General features: G+C 57.6%; 1 protein-coding gene across 11 annotated transcripts in view; it reads left to right on the plus strand.

Annotated features, from left to right (window-relative positions):
* DEPDC5 (DEP domain containing 5) overlaps nucleotides 1-23,026 on the plus strand; it is a 116,588-nt gene that overhangs the window by 88,656 nt on the left and 4,906 nt on the right. For 5 of the 11 annotated variants that reach the window (XM_027864031.1, XM_027864050.1, XM_027864076.1 and 2 more), the window contains 9 exons: nucleotides 1,462-1,570; nucleotides 7,213-7,278; nucleotides 13,279-13,415; nucleotides 13,800-13,877; nucleotides 14,982-15,114; nucleotides 16,591-16,699; nucleotides 17,909-18,133; nucleotides 20,145-20,314; nucleotides 21,415-21,586. In XM_027864031.1, coding sequence (XP_027719832.1) covers nucleotides 1,462-1,570; nucleotides 7,213-7,278; nucleotides 13,279-13,415; nucleotides 13,800-13,877; nucleotides 14,982-15,114; nucleotides 16,591-16,699; nucleotides 17,909-18,133; nucleotides 20,145-20,314; nucleotides 21,415-21,586 — 1,199 coding nt within the window. Of the gene's footprint in view, nucleotides 1-1,461; nucleotides 1,571-2,625; nucleotides 2,905-7,212; nucleotides 7,279-13,278; nucleotides 13,416-13,799; nucleotides 13,878-14,981; nucleotides 15,115-16,590; nucleotides 16,700-17,908; nucleotides 18,134-20,144; nucleotides 20,315-21,414; nucleotides 21,587-23,026 lie in introns of those variants that run through there. The other 6 variants (XM_027864059.1, XM_027864069.1, XR_003569256.1 and 3 more) reach the window with 5 other exon arrangements.

A 23,026-nucleotide genomic window follows, 5' to 3' on the forward strand; every position in this document is an offset into this window, starting at 1 on the left:
ATGCGCAGAGTAGGGAGGCCAGGTGAGGAAGGAGGAGACACCCTGACATGGGGGGAGGCGGTGCCTGGAGAGGTCGGGGATGCACAGAGTAGGGTGGCCAGGCGAGGACCAGGGCTCCCTCCTTCAGGGGAGGCTTGGCGTTCAGTCCTTCCGCCAGCTCTGCTGCTGTGGCGTCATCTGTGACTCCTCCTTCACCCCATAGATTCAGTCGATTGGGGAGTCCTGTCCATCTCTTCTGCCTTGGCCGCCATGTCCCTCCTGCTCCATCCGCTCTAGGGAATCCCCTGTTGTTCCTGGCTAAAACGCGGGCTGGCCCCTTGCAGTCCTGCCCCAGCCCCTTTCCAGACATACCACGCATCATCTCCACCCATGGAGTCTATACTCGTGCCAAGGCCGAGATGCCCTTTGGGCTGCCATGTTCCTCTGCCGACTGACTCACTGATGGTGTCATCGGCCTCAGGGTGACGTTGAAGGAGTCACTGCAGGTTTTAGCTGGGCTGTGTGACTGCTGAAGGTCCTGCCCGGTTTGCAGAGAAGAGGCCTCACCAGGTGTGGTCATGACTCCCCAAGTGGGTGATGCTTTGGTGGCCTGGGAGAAGGTGTTCTCCACTTTGAAATGTTAGCTTGTTAGCCAGACCCTTGGCAGAGGGAGTGGGGGGTGTGGGGAGGCAGAGAGCTGGAAGCCACTGTCTCGCCCCAGATTGCTGCTTCCTGCCTGCGTGGAGCCCTTTTCTCGGTTTGGCCACCCAGAGGCAGCTTCACACCTGCTGGTGTAGCCTTGAGCTCCCTCCCACTGTGGGCGGTGGAAACAGACTCCATCCTCCTGGGGAATCACTGTTCTGGAGCTCCCAGTGCTGGGCAGCTTGCGCCCCCTGAGCCCGAGTCGCTAGTTAGCCATGTTCACGGAGGACCCTCTGCATGGGGGCAGTGAAAGAACACTCGTTAGTGCTGGAATGTGCCTTGGAGATCACATTGTCCGGTGCCATCAGTTTGGGATAAGGAAGCTGAGGCCCAGAGGTGGGGAGTGACCCAAGCAGGGTCTTTCATTTTAGGAAAGGCCTTTCTGTACTTGAAATCATCTGACAAACATTTATTAGGCCCCTACTGGATACGGTGCTAGGGGAGGTATGTACAAACATAAAGGATACCGTACCCTCAAGCAGCTAATAATAAGTGAGAGGATGGATGTTAAAGAGACTTTTAGAGAGGTAAGGTTTGCAAAGCAACACTGTGAGCTAAATCCTGTTTCACAGATGAAGAAACCGAGGCTCAGGGCTCACGTCTTGTTCCCGACCAGCCAATGTCGGAAGTCGGCTCGGGTCCCAGGTTCCTCCTGCCTCCGAGTGAAAGCACGAACAAGGAGACAGTTGGGCTATGATGTCTGCTCCAGCAGCGGCTTAGTAAGTTGTCGCGGAGGTAGCAGGATCGGTCCTCAGGAATCATTCTTCCCCCTTCTTTCAGGTGCTTGGGAGAGCAACAAGCCGGTCTGCATGCTGGCAAGGGCCCCGCTCATCCAGCGGAGAACAGCAGCGTGGCTCTCACGCCAACCTACCTGGACAGCCCTCGAAAGGTGAGCAAGGGCGGCGCTCACCGGCGTGGCTGCCATTCCCTCTGGTGTCCTGTGGGCCTGGGGAGTGAGCTGATTAATCTTTCCCTTCCCGAATGCTTTGCTAATTACTCTCCCACTAACTGGATGAGTTCCCTGCCTGGGCCGTCGCTGGCTGGCCTGCGCTGTCGTTTCAGCCGCTGGATGTCTAGGTGGTCCTGACCGGCGCCCCAGGGGCTGCAGGCTTTCCCCTGGTTATGGCCCCAACTTCTCCGGAAGAGGCAGATGGCTAGTAAGGCCCTTGCCGTTCTCTGTTGTTGGGACCACCCGGCCCAAGGCTTATGGGGAAGGCTTTGGAAAATGGCGAGGTCCTGGGACAGGCTTGTGCTCCCTGGTTCATGTGTCTTGCTTGGGCCCCAGCTGTTAGACGTAGCAGCTCCGGAGAGAGCATCAGTGCTCTCGAGAGCGTGCACGCTGTCACAGAGTTGTGTGACTTTCACAAATACATCGTGAGTGCACCTAGATGTGCCGCATGCTTCATCAGGGCAGGTGTGCACCTGGGCAAATTGATTCTATTTTATTTATTTTCTTTTCCTTTTAAAATAGGAGCATTTAGTGAACCTTCAGTCCTAGAGGACGTTATTTTAATTCATCTTGAAAGAAACATGGACTTAGATGACTTAATCTTTGAAAATTCACAACTCAACATTATTTGAAAAAGAAAAACTTGAAAATGAGTTGTGGAATACCAGATTGGCTTGGAGCTGTCACGGCGTACCTGGGCACACCCAGACAAAGGCCTTTGTCAGTAGACTGGGGCTGCTTTGGTGGTCCTCTGCTGCTGGCTCTTTGTTCTAGTGGGAGGCGATTCAGTCTCTTCTCAGCTGAGTAGGGAGGAATTCAGTGGGAGGGCCAAGGGGGGAGGGGGAATTGGATAGCAGGCCTTTAGAGGGGGAGCATTATTATCATGTTGGGAAAATTATCAGCTCCGGAATCGGAGACATCCATGGTCAGCTGCTCTCCAGGTACCTGCTAGATTGGTGGTCTCATCGCTCTGGGGGTTCCCTCCAATCCCGCAGATTGAACCCCATCTTGTTGGCCTGTCCTGTGTGACCATTACCGTGTCACATTCAGACACAGTCCTGGCACCCTTCACAGACCCCACCTTTGCCTTGCCTTTATTGGTGTCTCCTTGAGAGCTGACTGGGCCTGAGGTCGGCCTGCTGGGAGCCGGGGTGAGGAGCCGGGGTGAGAAGCCGGTGGGCTCGTCAGACTGAACTGCTCGCTCTCCAAAGAACATTTCCCATTCCTGCAGCGATGAGTCCCGTCTGAGGCATGGGGGCGTGTATGTGCCGCAGGTGGGTAGCCGTGAGCATCGTTGGTTCAGGGCCCGCGTCACCAGGCAGCACCATCACACTTTCTCTGGGCACCCACAGGGCTCAGTCTTTATTAGCCTCGTCAGCAAGCTGGGCTGAGTACAAGCCGGCCCCCCAGCTCCAGCTCATCTGGCGAGCAGGTGTTTGGGAGGTGGAGGGGGTGGGATCAGAAGGAGCAAGAGCGCTTCTGTTCTCAGGAGAGGGGGGTGCTCCGCATGCAGGGTGTAGCTGCCACGTCTCTCCTTCCGCACTCGGCACCCAAAGCCGTAGTCTTGTTTGCTTCTCCTTACGGCTCAAAGGAGAAAGAATTTGGCCTGCTGTATACAGCGCGTTGTGGCCGGCTGCCTCGGGGGTCGGATTCAGATGTTCAGGAGACCTGCCTGACCTGGAGGCCCAGCCCTGCCACTGACTCACTCCTTCACCTCGGACAAATCTCCATGTTGGAGAATCACAGCATAGAAGAGACTGAGAGGCCTGGGCACAGCTAACGCGTTGGAGCTCCCCAGACCTCGGCACACCAGAATGACGAGCCAGATCCGGTCAATAAGACTCGAGAAGGATCAGCATAAACAAGGAAGCTCAGGGAGGACGTGGCGAGGCACCAGTTCAAAGGAGAAAGACGAGACGTGGTAATCAGAGTGGATTCCCACGTGCAGCCCGAGTCAGCAGAGACAAACATGGCGGCCAACAAGCGGTCTCCACCTCGGGCTGCATTAATAGTCGGGTGGGTTCCTCTGCCTGCATCCTCTCGAGCCTGCAGGGTCGTAGCCGGCTTGGGGTCCACGTTTTATAAGAAACGTTGGCAAAGTGGAGTTCATTCGGAGGAGGGTGATGAGGACGGCTCGGGGACTGGGAAACGTGCCATCTCCAGTCTGGTTAATGACTTAATAGGGAGTTGACGTTCAAAACAACTAAGGAGCTAGTAAGAGAGTACCCACTTACCTTGGATAGATTGGAGTCACTTGCCCCAAAGGAATAAAACTACATCCTCGGGTACTGGGAAAAACTGGTGGATGTGATTATTGAGCCACTGTCCGTGTTACTTGAAAGACCCCAGAGAATGGGTGAGGTGCTGCAGGACTGGAGAATGCCAGTCCTGATTTGGAGGGAAGAGAACGCCGTCTGCAAACCATAGGCCAGAGAGCTTGACGTTGGGAAAATGTTTTGTTACGCGGTTGTTTCAGTTGTATCCAACTCTTCGTGACCCCATTTGGGGTTTTCTTGGCAGAGATACTGGAGTGATTTTCCATTTCATTCTCCAGTTCATTTTACAGGTGAGGAAACTGAGGCAGACAGGGTGACATGGCCTGCCCTGGGTGACATAGTTAATGAGTGTCTGAGGCTGGATTTAAACTCACGATGATGAGTCTTCTGGCTCGTGCTGGTACTCTTTGTGCACTGTGGCGCCACCTAGCCGCTGGAGAAAATTGTACAAAGGATCATTAAAGAGAAAGTCTGCGAACGCGTAGAAAGGGAGGCATTGATTACCTAGAGCCATCATGGTCCTGCCAGATCCACGTTATTTCCTTTTCTGGCAGGGTTACTGACCTGGCAGACGAGAAGTGCAGGAGTTAGAATCTACTTGGTGTTAGCATGCTTTGTAAAGCGTCTCCTGTGGTTCTCCTGGGGAAGATAGAGAGATGTGGACTAGGAGGTAGCCTAGTGAGCGGGGTGCGGACTTAGTCAGACGATGGGAGTCCAGGAGCAGTCAGTCCCTCATCAGTGGTTCGGTGTTCAATTGGCAAGAAGCTTCCCGCGACAGGCCCTCGGAGCGGGTGCTCAGCATGTGTGGAAACATGTTTCCCGGTGGCACGGGTACCAGATTTTCAGATGTCACTGGACTGGGAGGAAGAATCAACATGCTGGGTGCCAGTCACGGTCTGCAGTGGTCTTGCCACCAGCATGGGATGGGGGAGGTGTGGATAGACAGCAGGGTGCCCGAAAAGAGTCCGTCCCGTGATGTGGCGGTCAAAGCCCTGAGCGTGATCTTGGCCTCGTCAGACCACCTTGGTAGGGCTTCGCTCAGTTCTGGGGGCCCTGGCTCAGGTGCAAGTCGAGGCAGCCAGGATGCCGGAGGGCCTTGAGGACACATCATGGCAGGATCCCTGGGGTATGGAACAGCCATCTTCATTATTTGAAGGGCTGTCATGCCAGGAGAGGTTGGAGGGGTTTTGTTTGGTCTCAGGGGGCAGAACCAGGAACGTTGGAAAGAAAATGCAAATAGTTCGATTAGGAGAGCTGTCATTGGCCGCCTTGAGAGGTGATGAGCTCTCCGTCCTTGAGGCTGATGCCCCTGCTAGGTCTTGGGTTGGAGCTGGGGACTGCTGAGGTCCCCTCCAACCCTCGAATTCGGTGGTTCTGGGCCCTCCTTCCAGTATGAAGAGAAGGGGGCCTGGAACTGCCTGAGGAGCCCAAACTTGGCTCGGTATCAGGAAGGACTTCTTAACCTTCCATGATGCAGGGAGATTCCGAAGGATGGAGTGAGGCTCCTGCCAGTGCTTGGGAGCTGCAGAGGGGAGGCCTGCTTCAGGCCAGGGCTGGGCTGGGTGACTTTGGAGGGCTGTGTTCCTTAGTGACCATCATTTGGCTGCCTTTTGGCAGAAATACTGGAGAGTTTGCCATTTCCTTCTCCAGCTCATTTTACAGATGAGGAAACTGAGGCAAACGGGGCGAAGTGACTTGCCCAGGGTCACACAGCTAATGTCTGAGGCCGGATTTGAACTCAGGTCCTCCTGACTCCGGCCCAGCGCTCTATCCGCTGCGTCACCAAGGTGCCCTCCCTATTCTGAGGAAGCCTACATTTTACTGGGAGAATCAATAAGTACATCCAGGGTGTCCCCAAAGTCTTAGTGCATGTTAAACTCTAGAAGGAGGGTGGGTGCCTTTGATAGAAATGGAAAAGCAGGGGCAGGGAGGGGATGACCTCTGCCCTGGGCATGTTGAGGTGAAGCGGTCTAGGTTCAAGGTCGGCAGCGTGTGATTGGGGAGATGCTCCTGGAGCCCCAGAGAGACCAGGGCTGGACAGAGGCATCAGAGAGGCCATCTCCTGGAGTCCGTCGTTTTATAGATGAGGAAATGGAGACCAGGAGAGGGGTAGTGACTTGGCCAAGGTCACCCTGCTAGTAAAGGGCACAGCTGGGTCGAGGGGGGGGGTCAACACCAAGAGATAGTTGAGGGGGAGGCCTTCTGGCCTTCCTGCCTCCACCACATGCTGACCCCAGAGGGTGGGGGGCAGGCTCCCTGAAGAAGAGAGATGACCCGGGCGTATGGTGGCTGTCCTGAGGAAGGCAGGGTGGCCGAGGAGTCAGAGGATGTGACTTCGCATCCCCCCCGAGCACCTTGGCTGACCCATTTCTTCACCCTGGACCTCAGTTTCTCCCCTTTTAAAATGAAGGGCTTGGACTTGGGGGTCTCTGGGCTCTGTGAGAGGGTCGGGGCTTCTCTGTGGCGAGAGGAGGCTTCTGGGAAATGACAGCTGTGTTTGAAAAACAAAAGGAGAGGACATCGGTAATCTGGGAACGGGATGCAAAGGAGGTCCCAGGGATGCAAAGGAGGTCCCAGGACGCACCCTCGGGCGTGGGGCGCGTGTCCAAGCCCCTCGCTCTCAGGCGTGGTGGAGAAGTAGAAGCTGCTTGCGGGCCTGACTGCGAATCCCTGCTTTGTAGCTTCCCACCTGTGCAGACTTGGGTGGATTACTTCCACTCCCTGAGCCTCAGTTTCCCCTTCTCTAAATTGTAGTAAATGGCATCTAAGGTCCTTTCCCACTGGGATTCTTCCCAGTGTTGGGGGAAGGTGACCCGGGGCTGTCCCCCAGGTTGCCGTTCGGGGCCTGATGGGACAAGCTCCCTGCCCTGAACTCTTTCTTTTCCCCGGCTCTCGAATCTTCCTTGGCATCTCCAGCGCTTAGCATAGTGCCTGGCTCACAGTAAGTGCTTCATAAATGCTTGCTGCCTGCGTGCCTGACCTGACAGCGTTATAGAGGTGTGCCCAGCTTGTGCCTGCTCTGGGACCCTCGCGTCCGTGGAGCTGGAGAATGCCACCCCCATGCCTGCTGGGAAGGCCCTGGGGACTGGGGGGTCGTTCCCTGCTGCCACAGGCGCCCCTCTGCTCCCTTTGGCATCCCCCCCATTCCGCAGAGCAGTCTTTGATTTTTTCATTCCCTCTCCTGTTCTCCCCTCCGTTTTTTTCTCCTGTGCCCTGCCCACTGCCCCTGGTGATTGCCTGCTGGTGCCTGCTTCTGTTCCTTCACCACCTCGGTCTGGCTGCTGCTTCTTCCTCTGCTGCCTTCAGGAGGGGGCCTTCTTTACGGAGTCTGTCCGCAGCCCGCGTGTGGCACCATCCACCTTCTATCCCCAGGTCAGTCGAACCCCCTGCCACCTCCGCTGCCCACGCAGACCAGTCGAGAGGTGACCGTGTGCTCTGGATGGCGCCTGAATCGGGGCCCCCGGGCTGGGTGTCCCCCGCAGAGAGCCGGAAAGGAGGACAGACATCCCCGAGGGGTGCCCCACCGCGCTGCCTCCTCCTCAGGATGGCCTCTTTGTCCTCCTTTGGGCTGTTTGGGCCTCGGCTGTTGCTGGGCTTGTGCCCACCACCAGCATCTTCACTCGGAAGTGTCACTTGGCTTGGGAATCTTACCTGGGTCGAGCACATTACAGGGTTCAAGGACTGAAAAAGTCCTCTGTGTGAGCAGGAGGGAGTGGAAGTGTTTGGTGTTTGGTATGTGTGGGGGGGTGTGCACACACATCGGGGGTATTTAGGGGTGTGCACATATGTGTATGTGGGGGTGTAAGTGGCACTAGGATCAGACACCCTGAGCTCTGGGCCTGGCAGGGCCTCCAGAGGTCCAGAGAGATGAAGGCATTCACCCAGGGCCATGCATTGCCAGCCTCGACCCCTCCGGGTCGTCTGGCTCCAGAACTGGAGCTCTCCCCGCCTCCCGGGGGCCCTCTCTTGTCCAGGAGAGGAGGCCAAAGCCAGGCGGCCCTCGGTGCTCCAGGGTGGTCTCTGGGCAGGAAAACCAAGTGCAGTAAAAGGACCAAAGGGCATTCTTCTTGGCCTCTCAGAAATGTGATGGCATTCCTTCATTCCCTCTTTCCTTCCTTCCTTCCCTCCCTCCCTCTCTTCCTTCCTTCCTTTCTTCCTTCCTTCTCTTCCTCCCTCCCTCCCTCCTGGGGCCTGGCTTAGAATAGCAGCTTCACTCTGGGTCTGATGAGCCCTGTGCTTGAGACTCCTATAGTGATCAGGGATGGAAGGGGAGGGGGAGATGAACCTTTATTAAGCACCCACTGTGTGCGTTGTCTCATTTGCCCTTCCTGCACTTTTCCAAGCAGACTTTGTCTCATCTTGCTGCTGTTCACCTTCCTCCGGCCACAGCTGGGCAGGTGGGAAAGAATCTGCATGAACTGTTTTCAGGGGCACTCATGTGCCCTTTGGGATTCAAGCAGTAATTTTTAGGTTGCTGATGGTTCAGTGGTTAGAGTCAAAAAGACCTGAGTTCAAATCCAGCTTCACTTAGCTGTGTGACCCTGGGCAAGTCACTTCATCTGTCTGTCTCAGTTTCCCCACATTAAAATGGGGGTCCTAATAGCACCTGCTTCCCAGGGTTGTTGTGAGGTACAGTGCCTGGCACATAGGAGGTGCTTAATAAATGCACCCCTGATGACAGTAGAAAGCACCCAGCATTCTCTGCTGCAGATTCCTTTTGTCCCTGGCGCAACGTGTGGTGCCGTGGACAGCGCCCTCCTCCTCCTAGCTAACGTGTCCGTAGCTCCCATCTGCCTGGGGGCTCAGGACCAGGGTTCACGTCCCAGCTCCAGACCTTGGCATGCCGCTCCTCAACTCTGGGCCTGTTTCTTCCTCTGCCCGTTGGATATACTGCTGCGTGCTCTGCTTACCTCCCAAGGCGCGTAGGAAGAAGCTTCTTTGTAAAGCGCCATGTGACTGTGAGTTCTCACTAAGATCCAGGCCGTCTGGTGCCTGGAGGCTCACAGTCCCGGCAGACTGGGGCGGGCTGAGCCTGCTCATTGCCTGAAATGGAGGGGGAGGTTTAAGAGCAGCGCCCCAGGGGCTGCCAGCGCCCACCTGCCATCAGGCCTCTCTTGAGGCACCCTCTGGGGAGGGGGGCTGGGCCCAGACACAGCCCTTCTCAGCAGCGCTGCCCTCCAGGCTGGTGTTGGCCAGAGCCTTTCCTCTCTGGCTGTCTGGGGAACCTGAGGGGGACGGCACTGCTGAGGGTGCTGGGGAGCAGCCGCGTCGCCAGCAGGGCTGGGCTGCCGGACTGGGGAGGGTGCACCGAAAAAGACGAGGGGTGGTGGATTGAAGGGCTAAGTGGAATTGGCAGCCAGCCACCAAGTGTTCAGTCCCCAGTGCTGGGTAAATGAGATTTGGGGACCATTCATTCCACGAACTTTTATAAAGTGCCAGTTGTATACAGAGCCCTGTGCCGTGTGCTGGGAGAAAACACAAAAGTTTCAATGAGCCAGGGTCCCTGCCCCTCCAGAAGCACATTGCAGGCTAACCGCAGAGCAGGAACGGTCAGTGAGGCAGGCGGGGTGGCGGCTGAGGAGGCTGCTGGACAGGGGCGGGGGTCCCTGCCAGGCTTCGGATGGAAGGGTGGTTAGGAATTCAGGAGGGAAGGGGGTGCAGCAGTGGGGCCTCCTGGAGGCAAAGGCCGAGACAGGGCTGAGCCGCTTTCTGTTCCTCATCTTTAACGAAGGGCTCTAGGACGTCAGATGTCAGAACTGAAATGGCTGGTAGAGAAGGGCTCGGAGGACCGCAGATGTGATCGGAGGAGACCTCATTTTAGAGATGAGGAAACTAAAGCCCAGGGCCACAGAGGGACGTAGTGTATCGTAGTGGTTAGAGCACTGTACCCTTAGTAGCTTTGTGACCCTGGAAGAGTCACTTCATTTCTGTCTGCCTCAGTTTCCTCATTTGTAAAATGGCGATAATTAATAGCACCTACCTTGTAGGATTGTTGTGAGGATCAAGTGGGATAATCTTTGTGAAGTGCTTCGTAAACCTCAGAATGCCACCTTACTATTATTGGTCATTGATGTTGTCCGTGGTCACACAGGTGGTAGTAGCAGAGGCAGACTTTTGACCGAAGGCAGGGCACCTGGCAGACCCGAGCCGAGAACCCGCTGCGACCCCTGGCCTCGTCCTCTTGCTGCCTGTCCTGGGCGTGCTGCGGGCTCACAGTAGGATTTGACTTGGCGACAGCTGAGCCTGTTAGAACAGGGCAGCAGCGGAACAGATTTTGTTGTTTTTCAGCCCATTGAAATGCCAGCGCTAGCCAGGGGGGCGGCTCTGCAGACAGAACGAGGCTGGAAACGGGCTGGGGCCCGCCGGCTGCCGTGGGTGGGCAAGCCAGCAGAGGCCGGGGGAGAGCGCCCTGGTCTTGGGGGGAGAAGACCCCGTGCTCTGTGCTGTGCTTGGGGCCACCTGATGGCTCAATTCAGCTCATGTGATCTTGGGTCAGATGAGGGGGGACAGCCAGATGACCTCTGAAATCCTATGATGGCGGACTCTGACAATGGAAAGGTGGCCCAGAAGTTATCCAGAAAGACAGCCGTGCAGATTGATTGAGAAAGGAACGCCTCCCCTACGATGTCCTTGGCAAGTGGCCGTCCCTCCTCTGCGTGGGGATGTCCATGGAGGGCTGGTGGGGGGGCCTGCTGGAAGGGTTAGAATCGGTGCCTCCCATCTTAACCAAGTGGAGGAGCAAACTTAACCCCCCAGCCCGGGTCTAGGGAAGGGCCAAAGTGGAGAAAGGTTAGACCCCCTTCCTGGAAACACCGCATCCCATCTTGGCCCCGGATCTGTCTCCCTCTCGTGATTTCACTCCTCCCCAGCTTCAGAGCCCAGGGCAGCTGGCGCGCCTCTGGCCGTTGGGGGTCTGCCACAGGTTGGGATGGCTGCTCGCGGCTCCAACTCTGGCCTAGAATAGGTAGCCAGGGCCCAGCAGATCAGCGTGTCACACGTGTTCAGTTTGGTGAAGGGATTGGTAGGCGGTATTTGAGGCATGCGTACGATTTAGCAGAGCCTGAGCCCCCGAGAGGAAAAGGGGCTTGGTTAATGTTACAGCCTTTGTAAGGTTCAGAACTGAGATTCGAACCCAGCTCCTCAAAGTCTGAATCCGGGCGTCTTTCCCTGTCCCAGGTGTGAGGAAGTGGGGGAATAGTGAAGGGCTTCCTCATGCTGGAAGCCCTGAGCACCCTCGGAGGTTGGGATGTGGTGGGGAGGGAGGCCTGTCCCCGCTCCCGTGGCCTGGGCTGGCCCTGCTTGTTCCCAAGGGCATCCCTGGCTGAGTCTGTGCGCAGTCACACGCGGCCTCTGAGGCTTCTCGTGGGCATTGCTTTCTTCCCCTAAATCCTGGGGTCTGCTGTGGCTCGGATCTTTGAAAGCATCTGGGCGGCTGTCAGTCCATGGCCTCCCCCAGGCACTGCCCGCGTGCCCTAGGTGGTGGCCTCCTGACACACACTCATACACACACACACACACACACACACACACACACACACACACACACACTCTCACAGTCACACATAGAAACACACACACACTTACACACACATACATACACACACACAGTCACTCACACACGAGTGTGAGTCTCTGGGCCCATCCCCAGGTCCGCCCCCAGGCCTTCCTGGTGTGGCAGGACCACCAGACTGGGCTGTGGTGGTAGAGTAATGACGGATAAGCCCCCGTCCCTGCCCTGAGACCTACTGTTGGTTATCGCCAGGAGGCACCCACCCAGACGGGCTGATGAAAGGCCTTCACCCGACTCCTCACACCTGGATCACATTCACTCATTTAAGGTTTGCAAAGCACTTTACAGCAGAGGAACTGAGAAAGGTTAAATAACTTACCCAAGGTCACGCAGCTGGGAAGGCCCTAGGATTCGAACTCAGGTCTGCCTAATTCCAGGCAAACTCGGTGCTGTGCTACTTTGCTCCCTTAGTTTGGTTCCACAGACTCCAGCATGTGCTCAGGCATCAAAGATGGACTTTAGGCAGAGACGGGCCCTGCTGCTCGGAGGCCCAGAGGCTAGGGAGGAGGCCCTGCAGTGCAGGGGGAACCTGCCTGGGTCCTGAGTCAAGAGGAACCAGGGTTGGAGCCTCCTCCCTGACCCTTATGCACCATCTCACCTGTGGCCATTAGTCTCCTCATCTGTAAAATGGGCAGAACAGTGCTTGCCCTGCCTGCTCTTAGGAAAGGCCTTAAGGTGCCATAAGGATGTCAGTCGCTGTTAAGGGGCTGAGACAGACACGCAGCCATCCTAGGGCAAGGGCATCTGAGTTGTAAGATTCCTGTGGGGAAGGGCTGTTCCTGCTCAGATGGGGCCCTGGGGGATGTGGTGGAATTTCACTTTGAGGCCTGGGTCAGAGGAACTCACGAGTACAGCTTTTGAGAAGCCCCGGTCACCTCCAGCCCTACTGTGTGCCCTGGAGTATGAGGGCCCAAGACTGAGAAGAAGGAATCGAACCGTGGGCTTTCCAGGACAGGAAAGAAAGGTCGTTCCAGGGAATTCTGCTTTGAATCACCAGCTCTCTGTACCTGGGCTCTCCTGCTGCTGTCCTGTTCATTCCAAGACTGGCCTCTGTGTTCTTTCCTCCACAGGGTCACCAGAGGTGGGGCCTGGAAGGGACCTCATGCCTAGCTGGCGTGGAGCTCAGACTGATAGGAAAAAGAAGTGGGCAGGATCGGGGAGCGGCCAGTGCTGCCCCAGATGTCGGAAGAGGGAGGAGTGCGGACTCCAGGCCAGTGAGCTGGACTCTGGCTCCTGGAACAATTCTAGATGGACCAGTAAAGGGAGGGCTGGTGGACATTTAGACAGGGGTAGTGATCGCTTAGCGACAGCCTGGCTTCGCCAAGCGCTGGTCCCACCGGCCGATCTTCCTGACAGCTGGGGTGAATGCCGTGGCGTTGGCTTGGTTACTGCCATTTGGCAGAGCTTTGGACAAAGGATGCGGTGGCCCCGAGGTCCCACGGTCTGTGGTTCTGCGCCGTTAGGGCCGGGGCGTTAGGGGTCGCATAGACGTAGAGGAGCAGCCTGAAGTCCATTGGGTAAAGCCACCTGCCTAATGTGCCTCCCCCCAAGAGGATGGCGTCAGGCTGCCACTGCCCTGGGTTATGCCGTGGTCCGGAGGTGGAACTCCTGAAGGGTCAGGGTGCCAGCTCTGTCCCCTCAGGGTCAGCTGGGCATTTTGGAGCTGCCGCCCCCTCAGTCTTCAGCTCACCCCAGGCCACACTGGGGCCTCTGATCAAGTCAAGCTGCTTTGGAGGAGAAATGGGAAATCGGGGCCTGCGGCGATCAGTATAAAGCTTACTCTGTTTTCCACATCCTTGCAGGTCTCAGTGGATCAGAGTGCCACTCCAGCCTTAGATGGCACCAGCCTGGGCATAAGCATGGGCCAGCCTGTGGACAGAAGCAGCATGCAGACCGCCGGGGAGCAGGGCTACCCGCCAGCAAACCCCAGCGATAGCAGGTGAGCCCGAGACATCAGCTGGGCCCGGTGGCAAGTGGGGCTGGCATCTGCCACGCAGCCTGGCTGGCTCTGGCCGGCCTCTTCGTGCCGTGAGGGCCCCTGGGGCCGCGGGCCTCGCAGGGCTGCCCCAGCTTCGGATCCCTGTTTTGAACTGTAGGGAAGGGTCCGGCTTTCATGGGTGTAGAAGTGCTTGTCTGTGCCCACGGGAGGGCTCCGTGGGGGTGCTGGCAGCCAAGCCGAGGGAAAGACGAGTCCTGCCGCCCATGCTTGGCTCGCCATCCTGGAGGTCTCCCACGGGCCCCTTTGTGGAGGCGCCAGAGCTCTGCTGATGGGTGCCAGACTCACCTGCCTGGCGACTACACCTGCTGTTTTACCATGTTCCAGCTCTCAGCAGTTCCCGGCCAGCTCACTGACCACCTCCTCCACCCTGCTGGAGATCCTGGAGGCCATGAAGCACCCCTCGTAAGTGGTGAGAGCATCCCCGCCCGGGGCAGACTCTCTGTGACAGAGCAGGAGCGCGAGGCTGGGACCCAGCAGCCTCGGAGGATGCCAGGCTGGGCTCCAGGCTTGACCTCGGCCATCACTTCCCCTCCCCAGGCCTCAGGGGCCTCTGGGAAATGAGGCTGGATCAGGGATCTCCCAGCTCCCCTTGCCCAGGCTCATCGTCCCTTCCGGGAGCCCTTTCTGAGCGCACGGGCTCTCTCTCTCTCTCTGTCTCTCTCTGTTTGTTTCTCTGTGTCTCTCTCTCTGTTTCTCTGTCTATCTTTTTCTGTTTCTCTGCCTTTCTTTCTCTTTCTCTCTGGCTCTCTCTGTTTGTTTCTCGGGCTCTCTCTCTCTCTGTCTCTCTGTTTGTTTCTCTGTCTCTCTCTGTTTCTCTGTCTATCTTTCTGTTTCTCTGCCTCTCTTTTTCTGTTTCTCTGCCTTTTTTTCTCTTTCTCTCTGTCTCTCTCTGTTTGTTTCTCTGTCTCTCTCTCTCTGTTTCTCTGCCTCTCTTTTTCTGTTTCTCTGCCTTTCTTTCTCTTTCTCTCTGGCTCTCTCTTGCTTTGTCTCTTTCTCTATTTCTTTGCCTCTCTTGTCTATTTCTATCTCTGTCTCTGTTGTTCTCTCTGTTTCTCTGTCTCTCTCTCTCTCCCTCTGTCTCTCTGTTTCTCTGTCTCTATCTTTGTTTCTCTCAGTCTCTTTCTTTGTCTCTGTCTCTGTCTTTGTGTCTCTCTGTGTCTCTGTTTCCCTTCCTTTCCCCAATACTTTGTGGAGGGCAGTGGAGGAGCAGGGGTGGGGGTGGGGCTGGGAGCAGCACCTGCCACATGGTCCACACTTGCTGTGTGAACTTGACCAAGTCCTTTTCCCTCCCAAGGCCTTGGTTTCCTCAGCTCTGATAGGAGGAGGTGGGGTGAGGTGGCCCCTGAGACCCCTCTGAGGGTTCCCACAGTCCTGGGACTCCTTGAGGGGCCCTGCCAGCTCTAGCCGTCCCCTTTCCTCGGGGCCCCTTAGTAAATGCCCCCCCTCAGTCACGGCTTTGTAACTAATTGTGACCGTCCCTTTCTGTGCCTTTCGGGGGGGCTCCAGAACAGGCGTCCAGCTGCTCTCGGAGCAGAAGGGCCTCTCTGCGTCCTGCTTCATCAGCGCGGAGGTCGTGCACTGGCTGGTGAGCAGTGTGGAGGGTGTACAGACCCAAGCCATGGCCAGTGACATCATGCAGGTGAGGCTGGGCCACCGTGTCGTCTGCTGGCGGCCCGTGGGGGGGGGGAGCTGAGCGGGCAGGGCATGTTTTTTCCTGAGGGCCCAGAGTCTCTGGGTGTGCTGGCCATGCAGAGCCTGCTTTGGGAACATGTCCCATTTTGGCCCACGAGTCTCATAATTTATTCTTGGGACTGAGATGTCCAGGTGACCCAGGGGGCAGAAACCCTGGAAGACTTGTCCCGAAGTGGAGGCTGGGAAGGGAAAGTGGACCTTGAGGCCCCCGGGGGAGTGGAAGGAACCCTGCCCTTGAGTGCCGGAGCCCCTGAGCTGCCCGCCCCAAGGCAGGCCATTGCCCCTCTGGTAAATGGGCCGGTGCTGGGACTCCCCGGTCTGCGTGCTCTTCCTCGGCACTGCCGGCGATGGACGAGGCAGACCCCAAGCGGCAGAAAGGGAGGTTTGGTCAGTGCTAGTTTTTAGTTGTGACTCCCGTGTTTGACTGTTGCCGGATCTCCGACACGTGCGTGTGGGGGTGGGGTGATGTCACCAGGTGGATGGCCAGGGCACCATAGAGAGCGCACTCGTCCGGTGTCTCAGACTGGGCGCTGATGAGCTCCCTGTGGCGCCCTCCTCCCCACCCTGGCTGCCTCGCTGCCCCAGCCCCCCATCTCTAGCGGCGCTGGCGTCGCCGGTGCCGTGGCGTCCAAGAGCGAGGAGGTGATTGCCCCGCCCGCCACCCGTCCTCTGCCTTGTAAGGGCCGCAGCTGGAGGCTGGCAGTGGGACAGAGGAGGGGGCAGGACCTGGAGTGTCTGCTCCAGGACTGGCTGAAGGATCTAGGGGCGTTTCTCCTGGAGAAGAAAAGGCTTGGGGGGGACATGAGGCCCACGTTGGGTGCTTCCCGGAATTTTAGCTCAGCCACCATCCAGTTCAACCCCAATGAGAAAGGGTCCTTATTGTAATATAATGTGCCCAAGGACGAGTGATTGTTCAGCCTCAGCTTGAAGAACTCCAAGAACAAGGAGCTCACTCCCTCCCATGCAGGGACATCTGGCCTCAGTTGGCTTCTCTGCAGCCTCTCCCATTGCTTCTGGTTCCCATCTCTTCCTTCCTCCATGTGACTGATAGCCCTGAGGGCTGACCCAGAGGCACCAGGGAGACCTTCCCAGCCATGGGGGCCGGCCCAGCGTGGGTGGCCTGGCCCGGGAGGCAGTGAGGCACCCTTCCCTGGAGTCTCCAAGCAAGGGCCAGCTGCCCACTCGTCAGGGGTCTTATTCAAGTCCTTGTTGGTCTGGATGGCCCGGCCCTTCTTGGGATGCCAGCGGGTCCCCTGCCTTGCTCGCCTCAGTTTCCCATCTTACAGCACAAGGGAAGTGGAGGAACAACGGCCTCCTTTGAGCCCTGAAGGCCTGTGATCGTTGGGAAGCCCCCGGGGCTCCCAGTGTGGAGTGGCTGTTCTTTTGGCCCTGGCCCTGACCATCCTGTCGTCTCTTCTCCTAGAAAATGCTGGAGGAGCAGCTCATCACTCACGCCTCGGGCGAAGCCTTGCGCACCTTCATCTATGGCTTCTACTTCTACAAGATCGTGGGGGACAGGGAGCCGGACCGAGGTCAGAGGGGAGGGGGATGGAGGCAATTATCCCCCGCAGGAGCAGCTCTGGGGGCCCTCCCCTGCCCCCCCCAGCAGCTCTCCGGGCCCTCCCCTGCCCCCCACAGCAGCTCTCCGGGCCCTCCCTTGCCTCCCCCCACCCCCCAGGAGCAGTTCTCCGGGCCCTGCTTCCAGCTAGGACGGCCACTGTCAGTTGTGTGGCCCGGGCTCGGCCTCCTTGTGGTGTGGCACCGGAGCCAGGGACCTGGCCCTCAGCTCTGGGGCTGTGGTGGAGTCCTCTCCCTCATCTGTCAGTGAGGGATGTCAGCCTCCTGGTCTCCTCCATCCATGTGGGGAGAAGCCCTTGGGTCCTGGGATTTCTGTCTCCACCAGCCCACTGACCCGGTGTCTGTTCCCAGCTCTGAGCAAGCCTAGGGCAGCTCCTGTGTCTGGTGTCCTCCATGGGGAGGCTCCTCTTTGGGCCTCTGGGTGCCAACGAGGCTTTGCCTCCTGCGGGGTGGAGCACTGGCCTTGCAGTCAGGGAGACCTGGGTTCAGATCCTGCCTCTGGGCAGGTCCTTTTGCCTCTCTGGGCCCCAGTTCTCTCATCTTTAAAATGGGGGGTTAGACTTGATGTCCACTGCTCTGTGATCCTACAGTACTGCATAGTACCTAGCACATAGTAGGTGCTTAACAGATAAACGTTCTCTAACTGGTGCCTGACTGTGTGAGATAGTCTTATTTTCAGCTCCACCCTTCCATGTGCCTGCCAAACTTGAATGGCGCAGCTTTGTTTTATCTAAAGAACTGGAGTTTTTATTTCTTCCTTGGCCCTGTCTTTGCTGTGTACTTCCCTCATCTGGAAAATGGGTTTGTGGTGAGGAAAGGGCCTTGCCAACCTTCAGGTGCTAGAGAAATGGGAGTCACTTCTTATTTTATTTTATTTTATTTTATTTATTTATATATATTTTTAGTGAGGCAATCAGGGTTAAGTGGCTTACTCTAGGTCACACAGGGTTTTAAGTGTTGTGTCTGAGGCCAGATTTGAACTCAGGTTCTCCTAACTCCAAGGCCAGAGCTCTATCTCCTGCACCACCTAACTGCCCTGGGAGTCACTTCTTAATATCCTTTATGAGTGAAAAGCCAAGAAGGCAACTCAGAGGGCATGTCTGTGGGCTGGTCCTGGGCCCACACCCAGTGGCTGACCTGCTCCCTCCTCTGTATCTCCCCAGTGGGCCTGCAGCAGCCAGCCACGTGGCACACAGCGGCCATGGACGACTTCACGGCCTTCCAGCGGAAGTGGTTTGAAGTGGCCTTCGTGGCCGAGGAACTGCTGCACTCGGAGATCCCCGCTTTCCTGTTGCCCTGGCTGCCCAGCCGCCCCGCGTCTTACGCCAGCCGGCACAGCTCCTTCAGCCGCAGCTTTGGTGGGAGGAGCCAGGCTGCTGCGCTCCTAGGTATCAAACGTCCAAGGCAAAGATGGCAACCAGGGTAGAGGGGCGCATAGTGGAGGTGGCGGCCACCCTAGGGAGCAGGGCTGAGTGGGCTGAACCTCAGGGTGATGAAGGGCCCGGTCCTGTGCTTGTAGGCCAGAGGTAGGAGCTGTCCACAGACATGGCAGAAAGGCGGGGAGATCCCCTCCACCCCCGTATAGTTAGCACCATCTCCAAAGGGAGTGGGAGGTAGTCAGCTCCCTCTAAAGTTAGGATGGCCGCTGGCGCCCTCTGACGTGCTTAGGCAGCTGGGTCATGAGGAATGCTTGGGGAGGGTTTGGTGTAAGGGGATGAGCGAGCCCGGGCTTGGACTGAGGAGTTTTCTCATCTGTAAAATGGGGCTGCTGGTTTCTGGCTGTGTCAGTTTAGTGACTGTGACTGTGGACAGGTGGGCTTTCCTCTCTGAGCCTCAGTTTCCTCTTTTGTGAAATGGGGACGGTTTGTCCAGACAACCACTTCTCTTGTAGGTGGTGCCCCCAAGAGTGGGAGCTGTCTCAGGGCAGGGCTGGCCTCACTCTTGTCTGTGAGTCCCAGCTGCTTTGCCCGGTGCCTGGCAGGTGGGCAAACAGAGGCACCTTTGGAAAGCTTAGGGTTGCTCGCCCCTCCCTGGGCTTGGTTCTTCACAGGGAGACGGAAATAAGTGTGGTAAAGACAGGTGTGGGTTCAGATCCTGCCCCTGGTGCTCACTTCCTGGGCGACTTGGACAAGTCTCTTCCCCACTTTGGGCCAGTTGGCCTCTGGGATGCTTCCACCTTTAAGTCTGATTCTGGTACCTTCCCTTCCGAAATCTTTCTCCTCTCGTGCCTCTGACCTCTCCTAAGCCTTGTCCTCTTCCCCCACCAAAAATCCTGCTTGGAAAAAAGCAGGGGATGGGCAGGCCCAAGCCCTGGGTTTGAATCCAGCCTTACCCTCCCTGTGCCTCGGCTCCTGTGGCTGCAGAGTGGGGGGCCTTTTGCCTTCCATTAGCCTCCACGTCCTGGCTCTTTGCACTGGCCCAGGAGGCAGAGGCCTACTTCCTAGGTGTGGGCCCCTCAGGGTCTCGGTGCCCTCCTCTGTAGAATCAGGGGATTGGCTTGTTTCTGAGGTCCCTTGCTGGTTCGTGGGCTGTCAGCTCAGCCATCCCAGTGTTTGGTTCAGTGCCCAGGTCAGGTGGTGCCCCTGGAGGAAGTGTTGGCCCAGCTGGTCCAGCACAGCCTGCTCTGTGCCTCCCAACTTCTCTGCTCTTCCTGGAGGGCTCAGGCTGGGCTGTGGGGCAGGCTGACTGCAGCACAAGGGGCCGGGGCCTCCTCTCTCCCCTTTCTCGTCACGGCAGCTGGCTTGTCCTTGCTCTGCCGCCGGGACGGGCGGGCCCAGGAGAGCTCCTGCCAGGCGGCTGTTGGCGGGCTGACCCCGAGAGACCCCTGGGCCTGCTGGGCTCCAGGTGTCTGGCTACCTGTCCACGTGATTAAAACAGAAAAGAAGGAACATGGTTCCCTTCCCTTCTTGCCTCGCTGTGTCCCAAATAGCCTGTTTGTGGTGAACTGGGCCTCCTTTGGTTTCTGTCAGAATCTCTTGGACAGTTTCTTGGGATTTCTCATGAAACTCTGGTCTCGACGTGGAGTTGCTGGGAGTGAAGGCCTGGCCTCACTGCCCACGTGCCTACGTGCCCACGTGCCTTTGGCAGCCCCTTGTCTAGGCCTCGGTGCCTTGCTCTAAGACGGGGTGCACCCTGCAGACATTTGTGGCATGCCCTCAGTGTGCCGAGCTCTGGGCCAATAGAAGGGCAGCCAGGGTGGAGGAGGCCAGCCGTGATCCGCCCCACGTCAGGATGACCGCAGAGGGAGCAGGAAGAATGTCTGTGTTTTGAAGGAGGGTAGGATAGAGGGCAGAGACAGTGCACCAGGCAGAGGGACCGGCCTTGGAGGGCACGAGGCACGGTGGCGGGTCAGGGGCTCATCCCTGGAGCGGTCCTGTGACGCCTTCTGTCCCTACACAGCGGCCACGGTGCCCGAGCAGAGGACGGTGACGCTGGACGTGGATGTGAATAACCGTACGGACCGGCTGGAGTGGTGCAGCTGTTATTACCATGGCAACTTCTCCCTGAACGCGGCCTTCGAGGTCAAGCTGCACTGGATGGCGGTGACGGCCGCGGTGCTCTTTGAGATGGTGAGTGGTGACTGGGAGGCACGGCCCCCTGGGGCGTCGCAGCGGAGGGATCCCCTGTCTGGATGGGAAGCAGCAGGGCTAGGAGAGAAGTAACGGCCTCAAGGTCACCGTGATTTGGTGGCCAGGCTGACCCCTGGGCCTGTGCCTTCACCCGCGCGCCCCACTGGGCCTCATTGCCAGCCCTGTGACCAAGGTCCCACCGTAGCCAACGCTGCCCCCTGCTATGGATTTTCACGTGTCCAGGTGGGCCCGTAATAGGACAGGATGTGTCTGTCCTAACAAAGCCTGCGGTTTTTGGCCCATCGGTGCTTGGACATCTCTAGTCCCCAAGCATTTCTGGCTTTCTCTAAGCAATAGCCTCAGCTCTGGAGGGGCCAGCCTGGGTCGCAAAGCGCCCGCAGAGTGACTTGGGACTTTCTTTGTAGCTGCCCTGGGAGGCTGGCCATGGAAGTAACAGCGTTCCCATCACACAGATGAAAAATCGAGGCTCAGGGAAGGGAAAGGACTTGCCCAAGGTCCTGCGGGCCTTTGGGGTTATCAGAGTCGGTGAGGCCTGACTTGGGCCATGCTCAGAATTGTCTCACTTCCTGTATTTAGGCCTGGGCCAGCCCCCAGGCCGTTGGGCTGATGCTTCCTGGGCAGAGGACCTCTGTTAGGCTCAGACTCCGCTGTCGGTCACACGGAACGTCAGATGTCCAAAGCAGGCCCCCGTCACCTTTCTCAACATCCCAGGGAACAAAATCAGCTTTAAGAAGCAGGTTCATTTTCCCTTGACACCCCCTCTCCTCAAAGAGGGGATCAGAGCCTCTCACGCGAGAGGTGCTGGTTGCCCGCTGGCCTCAGCCAGTTCTGGTCTTCAGGAAGAGTCTCCTTTTCCTTTGCCGCCTCCTCGGCCAGTCACCCCCACCGGCCAAGGCCAGGCCGACGTCACCCAGGGAGAGGGAGCCCCGCGCCTTCGGCCCTCCCGTCTCGGGCTCCGTCCGTCGTGGCGCATTCTCAGAGCCCGTGGGCAGCACCAGGGCCGAGGCCTTGGCACTTTTGTGCCCGTCTGGGGCCCTCCCAGCAAGCTTAGGAACAGCTCAGCTGTGCTTTTCTCCCAGGTCCAGGGTTGGCACCGGAAGGCCACTTCCTGCGGCTTCTTGCTGGTCCCCGTTCTGGAAGGCCCATTTGCCCTGCCCAGTTACCTGTACGGAGACCCACTGCGTGCCCAGCTTTTCATCCCGCTCAACATCAGCTGCCTGGTGAAGGAGGGCAGCGAGCATCTGTTTGACAGTAAGCCTTCGCACCCTTGGGGGGTGACGGGGAGCAAGAATCTAAGACCTCGAAGGGGCCAGGGAGGAGTGTCCTTCTGTAAGGACTTGCCCATGGCAGCCCCAGGGGCTTCTGGCTGGAGCAGCGTCAGACTCCAGGCCTCCTGAGGAGAGCCGCCCGCATTGCTCCGCACCACGTGCCCTCTCGGGGGACCTTGAGGGGCCCCTTGCCATCTTCCCTAAGCCTCATTTGGGATCCTGGTTCTACTTTGAGGAGTTCAGCCCTTGAGATGGGGTGACTTCCAGTTCTGAGCCGTGCTTCCTCAGTTCCTCCTGACTTCTGCCCTAAAAAACATCGGGGCCATTCTCAGGAAGGGCCGTTCCCCTTCCCTTGGGTGAAATCACTGTGTGTACTGCCCTGCCAGAAAGACCATGGAGGGGGCTGTGCTAGAGGGGCCGGCGGGGACGGTGGGGAGAGGGCGCTCTGGGCCAGGTCGCTGCTGGCGGGAGGGAAGTCTGGGGCAGTGGGAGCATCCGGAACCCCGAGCGCCAACCCTTCCTTGCTGTGTAGAGCCTGGGCAAGACTGGGCCCTCATCCCCTCGGTGGGTAACTGGGAGTGATGCTGGAATGGGAGCGTTACCACCCCCGGGGGCAAAGGTAGATTTGTGTGTCCCATCCCATGATGCCCGAGCTCCCAGGTGCCCTGGGCAGACACCCACTTTACCAGCAAGATGATTCCAGGATCCCAGAACGTGTGAGCTGGAAGGAGGTGTCTAGGGGGCCCCCCCCTCCCAAACCCAGCCCTCCCGCCTGTTCAGAATGTTTCCTCCTCTCTAACCCCCTCCCTCTTGCAGAGAGGCGCCCACTTCTGGGTAGCTGGGTGGTGGGGAGATGAGTTTGGGGTTGGACAACGACCTTTGTTATTCATGTAGATGTTGCTAGGTGACTCAGCTTCTCCCAGCGCTAGTGGAGCTTGGCAGTGAGCATCCTGTCTCAGCTGCCATGGTTACAATCAGGGACCAATGCCCTGGTTTAAGTGATTAAGGCCCAGCAGCTGGAGTCCTTTCTCCCTGCTTCTGTCCCTCCCTGATTGCTGCCTTCTGCCTCAGGTGAACGTGTGTTCTAGATTCGTCAAAAATGGGAAAGCTCGATAGACGCTGGGTGGTTTTTTAACCTCTTTGACTGCTCTGGCAGCCTTCAGCTTGGCCTGGATAGAAAATTACAAAAGTGGAGGGGCCCAGGCTGTGCTCTCGTTTCTGGGGATGTTGACATCCTCTGGGCATCCATTTTTGTCAGTGCCTCTGCTTTTCACATCACCTACGTTTCCCAGTGCATCTGTCCTCCCTCCCACTCCCAGAAAACCATTCCTTTTTACAAAGAACAAAAAAGAGTAAGAAACAACAAAAAGCCAGTTCACCGAAACTACAGAGATGCCCGCCTCTACAAAGGAGGTGGGAGTGG

This window comes from Vombatus ursinus, unplaced genomic scaffold (assembly GCF_900497805.2).
Source record: "Vombatus ursinus unplaced genomic scaffold, bare-nosed wombat genome assembly UNPS02001287.1, whole genome shotgun sequence".
NCBI classification, from domain to species: Eukaryota; Metazoa; Chordata; class Mammalia; order Diprotodontia; family Vombatidae; genus Vombatus; species Vombatus ursinus.